Source organism: Hipposideros armiger, unplaced genomic scaffold (genome assembly GCF_001890085.2).
Source record: "Hipposideros armiger isolate ML-2016 unplaced genomic scaffold, ASM189008v1 scaffold_577, whole genome shotgun sequence".
Lineage (NCBI taxonomy): Eukaryota > Metazoa > Chordata > Mammalia > Chiroptera > Hipposideridae > Hipposideros > Hipposideros armiger.
The window spans coordinates 131,632-141,062 of NW_017731927.1; the positions used below are offsets into that span (position 1 = coordinate 131,632).

The 9,431-nt window shown below is 48.4% G+C and overlaps 1 protein-coding gene across 1 annotated transcript in view; it reads right to left on the minus strand.

The window, feature by feature from the left end:
* The window catches only part of DAPK1 (death associated protein kinase 1), a 186,447-nt gene that overhangs the window by 20,861 nt on the left and 156,155 nt on the right, over positions 1-9,431 (minus strand). The window contains exon 19 of the mRNA XM_019624077.1: positions 259-625. Within this exon, the coding sequence (XP_019479622.1) occupies positions 259-625 (367 nt within the window). The remainder of the gene's footprint in view (positions 1-258; positions 626-9,431) is intronic.

Sequence of the window (9,431 nt, forward strand, 5' to 3'; positions counted from 1 at the left end):
GGGTGAGGACCCATCTAGGGGCCAACATCTGATCTATGCGATCTGGAACCAGTGTTAGTCCAAGCTCTTTGCGTCCTCAAGGACAGAGTCCCGAGTAGAGCACGACACAAATCTGCTATTTGCACATTTGTGATTGTGGACCTTTGTGTCTGTGGCTGTGACTTCAGTGAGGCTCTTTCCTTGCTATTCACAGGGCAGTTTGCAATTGTTGGGCCGTAGGGGGGTGGTCACAAGGCCTAGAGCTGGCCTAGATCACACCTGAAAGCCACCAAGGCAGTGGGATCTGCTCCACCTGGGGCCAAGCAACCATCACAAAGCCATCACCTATCCTAGGCCTTGACCCCAGAGAGGTCAAAAGCAAGCACCTATTGGAGAAAGAGGGGTCCAGGTGGAGGCGCCTACCTGTCGGCTTGGACGCCAGGGGCGAAGGTGGGAACCTGGTGGAGTTGGTGGAGGACAGCCTGGGCCGGCGTCTCCTGAAGAAGCTTCTCAGCAGCCCACACTTGAGAGACTCCACCAGCGTGGTCTTCCCAGACCCCGAGTGCCCGAACAGCTTCAGTTTGATTCTCGGCTGCAGGTTCTGCGTGGGTCTCAGCTGCTGGATGAAGAGTCCTCGGTGCGTATCCTGAACACAGATGAAAGAGGGCCTGTTAGTCATAGAAAAAGAAAAGGTCCTGAGCAAGAGGCCATGCCGAGTCCCAGGGTTCCAAACCCCCGGGGCTGCATCCTCCCTGGTCTGCGAAATTTACCCATTTTATTCTGTCCTCATTACATGTTTAAAAAATTCATGTAAGGTGCACATATCATACAATTCACCACTTTTAAAGTGTACCATTCAGGGGCTTTTAGTACATTTACAATGTTGGACCATCCCCACTGCTATCTAGCTCCAGAGCACTTTTGTCACCCCAGAAGGAGGCCGAGCACCCATTACCAGTCACTTCCCATTCCCCTCTCTGCCCAGCCCCTGGCAACCACTGATCTGCTCTTTGTGTCTATGGATTTGCCAATTTCCATCACATTTTGATGCACAATGAATTAGGTGGAGCAATTCCTACGGAACAGCGTCAGACCTGTGAGACTGGCCAGGGGCACCTGCTCTTATCTGTGTGGAGGGGTCTGGTTCCTTTACGACACTGTGATGGTACAAGATGATGAAAAGAGGGGCATTATGAGGTGTGAAGCTAAATCATGGGGAGGGGGCTGGGGGACACAATGATGTTTCCAATTTCTTCTTTCTCAGTCCTACAGGGAGAAGCAGGAATCTCCCCAACAATGGTTAATTCTCATTCATTCATTCATCAACAAACACTTTTGGACAGCTTCCCATGTGCTAAGCACAGTCCTGGGAATGGGAAGGCCTAGACTGGCCCCAGATCCATGGCCTCAGGGAAATACAAACATGTGAACATTCTGACATCAAATATAACATGAGAGCTTTGGATAGGATGGTGTTTGCAAGGTGCTCTGTGCACCCAGAGTGGTCTACATAGTGGGACATTAATCATGCTGTCCTAGTTCCATCCTGTCTCACACACCAGCATCGTTTCCATCACCCTAGCCTGGCTTCTGGCTCTGTAACAAGGACCTATTGGAACTGTGATATGCGGCCTGAGATGCATTCCTTCTTCTCTACCCAGGGTGATCCCCTCTGCTCCAGCCTGTTAACTTCCATGCATCTCACGAGCTTATCTTGCAGTGATCTTTCCCAGAAGTTTCCTCCTGGCAGGCTCAGGCCCACACATGATTCTCTATCGCGACCCCATCAGACTGCAGGGTAATTGTGTTAAGCTCTCTCCCTCTAGATTAGGAGCCAACCTGAGGGGAGAGACAGTATCCCCAGCACCTGGCTCATGTAGGATGCTCAATAAAAAGGTGTGGTATAAATGATTTGACTCAGAGGTGACCCATGCAAAAGGGTTTCAGAGGTAAACGCCTTCCTTTCTGTCTCAGTGTTATCTCAGACCTGGCTGGACCACTGCTTCCAGTTCTAAATCTTGGAAGGTGCCAACATTCCTGTCCCCATTTTCTGTTGGTAAATTGTGACCCTTCTTTCAACATGGCAACACTGCCCCCTAGCCGGCATTTAGGTAATGTGCAGCAGCATTTTTAGTTGTCACTGTTGAGTGATGTAAATACTTACTGGTGGTGGGTCCTAGGTGCGCAGACATATACATACAATGTCCTGAGCAGTAAGAATTCTCCTGGGATGACTTCTAAGTGTCTGCTGAGTATTTACATAGGAGATAAACTTGTTTATGATCATCTGAGCTTAGGACTTAGCTGAATCATTTTACACAGGACCCAGAGGGGTTTTCTGCGGGGAGGGGGCATGGTTTAATACATACTGAGTTTTCCAAGAATGTAATTATTTTATAAATTGGTGGAAACATATATATGTAATTTTGATTTTCATGAGCTCTGTTCTTGCATTTCTAAAAATCATTGTCAACAGATAAGCCCATGACCCCCTGAAGCCAGTTCACCTTCTTCCCTCATTTGAGTCACCCTTCAAACCAGCCCTTTTGTCCTCCCTTTTTTTTTTTTAAAGATTTTTATTGGGGAATTGGGGGGATGGGAACAGTGCTGGGGAATTGGGGGAAGGGGAACAGACAAGTNAGCTCTGAGCAACTGCAGTTTGATGCCCGGCCCAAGCTGAGCTGCTGCTGAGCTGCCAACAGGTGGCAGGATGGCTCAGCTTAAAAAAAAAAAAAAGAGAGCAAAATGTACATGGACTTCCATTCTATTCCCTTAGGGCCAGTGGTTCTCAAGGTGGGGTTCCCAGATCAGCAGCAGCAGCAGCAGCATTACCTGGAACCCCCCCAGACTTGCTGAAACAGAAGCTCTGGGGGTGGGGCCGGCAGTCCGTGTTTTCACAAGCCCCCCCAGAGGATTCGCATGCATGTTAGGGTTTAAGAACCATGGCTTTTAGTAGTCTATTTCTCCCTGGGTTCAGAATAATAAAAGGGTCTTCCTGAAGATGCCCCCAGTTGCCATTATCTGATTGCCTCCCTGTGCCAAACGCTGTACCAGGCCCTTTACTAAATCCTCACCAATGAGGGAACTGAGTCTCAGACAAATGGCTTTATCCTTGCTCTAAACTAGGTCTCAATAAGGCAGGGGCTCGTGTTTAAGTGACTTGGGCCCCGCTGGGGGCACTGGGGCTCCAAGGGGGCGCTACAGGGAAGATACAGTGGTTTCTGGAGGAAGGAAACCATCCCTGGTAACATTTACAGCTTCACCCTTTTGGAAATGTTTGAGAGCAAAGAACACACTTGAAATTTTGCTTATGGAAAAAAAAAATGGACTATGTCTGTATCAGAGCATTAGTCATGAGTGTAGATGTATTTAAAAAGAATTTTTCTTGTGTATATCAAACTGCTAGAGGGATTGTATTTTATGAGATTTCCCATCCAAGTGATGTTTTAGCTCTACTTTAACAAACATATTAATTTACTTGACAGTAATTTATGAAGCACCTACTGTGTGCCCAGTGCTTTGCTACATGCAGAAGACACCAAGGTGTTTAGCTTTACTTTTTAGGGGTGTTAACCAGCCCTGCTTCAGTCCTGGGTCACTCCCAATGTCACCGCACTGGCCCTCCCTCTGTCCTTTGTGGGATGTGGTAGATGCCCACTGGGACAGACTCCGTTAGGGGAACCACTTATAGCCATGGCAAAAGGACATGAGGCCGTTCTCCTTTGGGGCGGGTGGTACATACCATTCAAATAGGCATTCTGGATGTCGATGGCCTTAGTGGACTGGTCGTCAGCGGAGCAGTGTGGGTGGTGGGATGGGGCCACGAACACCTCCAGCATGCCTTTGGTGAGGCCCGGTTCGAACATCATGCTGCGGCTCCTCACGCTCACGTTCTCGCAGCCCGGGTACAGGTTGTTGATGCTCACGGAGACTGCGGGCCAGAGAGGAAGCAGGTTAGGCATGCACAGGGAAGTGTGCGCGCTTGCTCTCCCTCCCAACCTTCGCTCAGGTCTTGTCCTTTTCCGGGCCACTCTGTCTGTCCCCACCCCACTCCTGCTTCAGGTTGGGTTGCGTGTGCCCGCCGTGTTGTTCTGTGCAGCAACATTTCCCAGAAATGTCGTGTTGATTCTTTGTTGGCTCCTCTGACCATGCCTCTTTCCTGTGCTGCTCTGTGCTAAGAGGCTGACCCCATGGACTGCATCTCCCAGGCTTGCTTGCCACGTGCCGCTGGTTCGGGTCGGCCAATTGGAGGTGCTGGAGAAGCTGGGAGGAGAAAGGCCGAGGTATTTCTTCCCTCTTCACTGCTTGCTGCTTCTCTGATACCAATTGTGTCTCCTTGACTCTAGACCTCCTCCCCACCATGGCTTTAGCTCCAGCTTTTCCAGGAACATGATTTATTCCTCTCGTCTTTTCAGCCCCAAGGGAGATAAAGTCTCCCCTCTGTTCCTATCCTCCAGATACTTCACTATCTCTTTTATGTTCCTGTGAATTTTGCCCATGACTTTGAACTTTCATTCAAGTCCTCTGCAGGACCCGACTGATGTAGATGAGTACCACTTTGGTACATGAGATTGTTTTGGGTTGAATGTAATATGATTTTAGACAGTAGCAGGCCGTGGCATTAAATAATGCTGAATCTCATAGTGAGAAAGTTATTCCTTTTAAATTCCCCTGACGGCCTGTGAATTGCTCTAGCATCTTGTCTCACCCTGTGGCATTAAGTCTTCCGCATCTCTTCAATCCTTGCTAATGTTCCCTTTTAATAAAGAAGGACCAGGAAACAGTATAGAGCTAGATTTTGATCACATTGCTTGCTGTTCATTACATTTATTTTATTTATGGCAGTGGTATTTACTGGTTTTCCATTGATGGTAAGAATATTAACTATTTCATTTTCAAATCAATGTGTTTAAGCAAATAAAAAGGATGAATTAGCTGAACAAATATTACATAAATAATAATGGTGACATTCGAGGGGAGACAGCTGAATAAGACCGTATGTGTGCCCTCCGTCAGGGCACAGAGCCTGTGGGTCCCCAGGAACGGCACCCAGTGCTTACTCACTATCACGTTGCTTGCTGGCTTGCTCGTTTCTCCCAATAGAGTTTTAAAGGCAGAGCTGGTCTGTCTACTTCAGGGCTAGGACTTGGGGCAGCCGAAGTGGGGGCTCCATAAGTGCATCAAGGGAGGGGCCCAAGTGAGCTGAATTGTACCCTATGGTAGTACTTTTGGTTCACAGTTAATAGCAACAGATATTGCAAGATACAAGAGAAATGCCCATTTCACCTGGGTGACCTGACTTTAAAATTGGTGAGCCAAACACCAAGGTAACTACCTATTGTTTAAAAACCAAAGATTTCAGACCGAGGGCATGGACAATGGGAATATTCAAGGGTGGGGGTTGGGAGAGGATGAGAAAAGCGGGGCTCAAGGGCAGGATCACGTTCATGAGCAGGAGGAGGGGCAGTAAGACGGGAAGAGTTATTCATACATATTCGTATTTTTTTTCTGATTATATAAATAGACACTTGGCAAACAGGAACGTAAAGAAGACAACAAAATGACCATTCTCAATGGCAATGTGGCTGACATTTTAGTGTATTTCTTTGCAGATTGTTACTCTAGGTTTGATAAAAGATATGGGATTTCACAAAAATGGGTTTCTCCATTTCCCTGTGCCATGAAACCTGTGTCTGGGGATGGCCACTGTCAGGGACAGACCTTGCTTTAGTGGCACTGTGGGCTCCTGCTTGCCAATGATGGCCCATCAAATCTGGGAAATGCGGCCGGCTGAGTGGCGCGTTGGTTAAGAGCTGGCTTGGGACACCAGCTCTGAGCAGCAGGACCCTGGTTCGAATCCCACATGAGGGCCAGTGACGCTGCGCCCTCTACACCGAAGATGGTGAACAACAGCTCAACCTGGAGCTGGGCTGCCGTGAGTCGCTGGCGACGTCGTAGGCTGCAGTGGGCTGCCATAAGCTACCGTGAGTGGCTGGCAGCCGGTGTGAGCGGCTGTTCAGTGGCTGGTGACTGACTGCCTCACCTGGGAAAAGCGCAATGATAATACCAACATGGGCCAGTGAAGTGACGTCCTCCACAACTAGACTNGGGAAAAGCGCAATGATAATACCAACATGGGCCAGTGAAGTGACGTCCTCCACAACTAGACTGAAGAACAAAAGGACAGCAACTTGTCTGTTCCCCTTCCTGGATTCCCCAAACCTGTTCCCCTCCCCCAATTCCCCAATAAAATCTTAAAAAAAAAAAATATGGGAAATGACAGGTATTCCTGTACCTTGTAGACATTTTCATTTGGAGGATAAAAGGGCAGGATTTGTATTCAGTATTATTAAAATAATAGTTTCACAGGGAAACATTGAAATCATAGAGGAGAAACTTATTTTTTTTGGAAACTACTGACCCCTGGTGGTAAAAAGTGACAGGTCCAATGGAGAAGCCACTCACACCCTAGTCAGAAAAGACTTCCTCCCCCATGACCTTCTCTGGTGAGAGCTGGCCACAGTCTCCTGAAGCTTTCCTCCTGGACCCTCACTCCTCCACTGACAAGGTGCACTTCCTTCCTACTGTAGAACCACAATGCAACTGCTCCGACACACAGTGGCCACAGAGCGAGTACGTGTGTGGCAGCCAGACAAGCAGTGTGGGGTAGACCATCACATGCCCCGAGTGATTGCAGGCAGGGGCGGACCCGCTCCACCCACGTCAGCTGGTCCTGTCTCCTGGCTGGCGGCTCAGCCTTTAGCCACCAGTGTTTGCAGGAGATGGTAACGCAAAGGTCAAGCTTTCTTAAGGCAAACAAGCTCCCTGCTGTCTGAGTGATGTAAATATGCCCACATGGGCATCTCTCCTGGGAAAGGAAAAAGGCCTGACCATTCTAGCAGAGGTCATGGGTGCCCAGAACGCTGGTCTGGGACATAGCAGGGCATGGCCCATAGGCACAAGCAGTGCCACTCTGAAGTGACAATACTGCTGTTTCAGGAAACAGACCTCCTTCCCTGGAGGCCATAGCCCCTCACTAGATCCTGACCCCTTCCCCAGCCCAGCCTCTCCCAGGTGGCCCTCATGTCACCTCCTATTTGTGCCACACACGGCTTTTCCAAGGACGCCCTTCATGCTGTTTTGTGAGGGCCAGGAAGTGACTGGTGAGCTGCCTGGGCTAGAGCTGGTGGGCTCTAGGCCCTGCGTGCTGCTTGCCCCTGCACTGGGCAGGAGGAGGGCCTGCCACCGTGCCTGCAGGCACAGCTCCTGGCTCCTCCCAGGTCTCAGGCAGGTCAAGATTTAGCTGAAGACGAGTCCTCTCTGTTCCAGAGACTGGACTGCACAGAAACTTGACCCACCCCTTGGAGCAAATCTACTCCAAAAGCAATGCAGGCCTCTATGGGCTACGCAACTCTTCCATCCTTGCCTGGGCACCTTGATTGCGTTTTTGTCTCCAAGGAGCAGCAACTATGCCAGCTGAACAACCGTTCGGTGTTCCCTTGGCCTTCTCTCATATCTTTCCAGCATTTGCTACTTTCTTCAGTCTTGCAAATCCCCACACGGACTTCCTTTCAGGCAAGTAGCTACAGAGAGCAGAGCTGTGCTTCCTGAGGGAACATGACATTAGCTCCCAGGAGAAGGGAATACGTTTTGAAGGTTTTCTCCCTTCAGTTCCTTCTGGTCAGAAAGACAGCATTCTTTGGGACTACAGGACCCCAGAGAGGTTCTAAAGAACTAAGTCCCATGGGATATAAGAAAGAGCAGTGTTTACATCCTAACAGTCCTTTCAGAGAAGCCCGGCCCCTGCTAACAAGTTACCTTGAAACAGAAGTTTGAGAGTTCAGCGAGGGAAGACAGCTCCGAACCAAGGTTACTAAGAGAACAAGAGAAACAGCCTCCCCATGAGATCTACTGTGTCTCTGCTGATTGCACCTGGGGTGGATCTTTTGGTCCAAAAGGTACATTGTCCTTGAGAGAATCTTCTGTCACTGAGCCCTGTGACCCAAGTTTCTCTAAGCCCGGGCTGAAGGATGTTATTACACACGGTGAGACTTGCTGATAATCTGGCCATCCTGAGTCAAATTTTATCAAGGATCTACTTCCAGATTCTTCCAGATGTGGAAAATTGACCACAAGAAAGATGAGTGAAGATGTATATTACTCCTGAGTGGCAGTGTTGATCAGCAGATAGAAATCTTTTCCTTGAGGGGAAGCCATAGGCCACTTGATTCAGTTTAGCTCACAGGACCTGGGCCATAATCTTCATACTCAATGAGGACTTATAAAAATCCCAGCTCCCAAATCCAAATAGATCTCTTTTTTGTTTGTGTCTCTCTGTCTTACACACACATACGCACAAGTACGCAGTCTCTCTTAGCCCCCAACACTGGTTCAGGCTGGAGTGACCTTAACTCACAGCAGGAGAGAGCTGGCTCCCTATAGGGGTGACACTGGAACCAGGGAAGCTGACCTTCAACTAGAAATACTAGCAAAATTAGTGTAAAACGGGAAACGTGTGCACACACATGCTCTTACTCAGAAGTTGTAAGTGGCATTAATAAGCACTGACGCAGGAGCCAGACACTTTATGAACTGCCAGCTGTGTGGCTCTGAGCAGCCTATTTGGCCTTTCAAGGCTTTAGTAAAATGGTGGCAAAAATACCCCATAAGCCTGTCTGTCCCATGGATGAAATGCGGTGTCACGTGTACCACATTTTGCTCTGTTCCTGGCACACAGTTAATGCACCACAAGAATTAGCAATATGTGTTAGCAACATTATAACCATTCTAATCATAAATCCATTTGTTATTTTATCTCCAAGTTTCAATTTTATTGCTGTGTTCAGAGAAAACACATTGAAAGGGGCGTATAAATCTCAGTAAACTGTCTCTCCCACGCTAACACTCCCCAGACCTCTTTCCTTATGGAGAGAGGAATTACATAGAAACACAAACTGGAAAAACCTGGTTTTCAACCTAGGGAACAAATATGAGACACTGTAACATCATGTACAGAAAACGTATCTGAGGCATAAAGATTCAAAACAGACTTTGTTTAGGGAAATCTTTGAAGGTCTCTATTCTTATTTTCTCCAGACTTAAGTCCCTTGTTTTAAAGGAGGTTTCAGAGAAATAACACCCAGGTTGCACAATTTCCTCTTGCTCACTGTGGGTGTTTCTCCCCAGGGAAGAACAGGTAACCCTGCAGCTCAGGGTGGGAATCCACCGCTAATCGTGTCTGCAGAAGGTGAGGAAAGACAGCAAAGCCTGTTTCCCACCAAGGGTCTGTGTGAGTGGAAGGACCAGCGGTGAAAACCATTAAGGAGCCTTTCAAAACCACCAACCAACTTGGGGAAATGTGCAGGAATGGTACTCCCACATGAAGGCCATTGTGTTGCTCTATGTTGTTGCATTTCTGGGTGTGCCCACAGCCTTCTGAGAAGCAAGCAAGG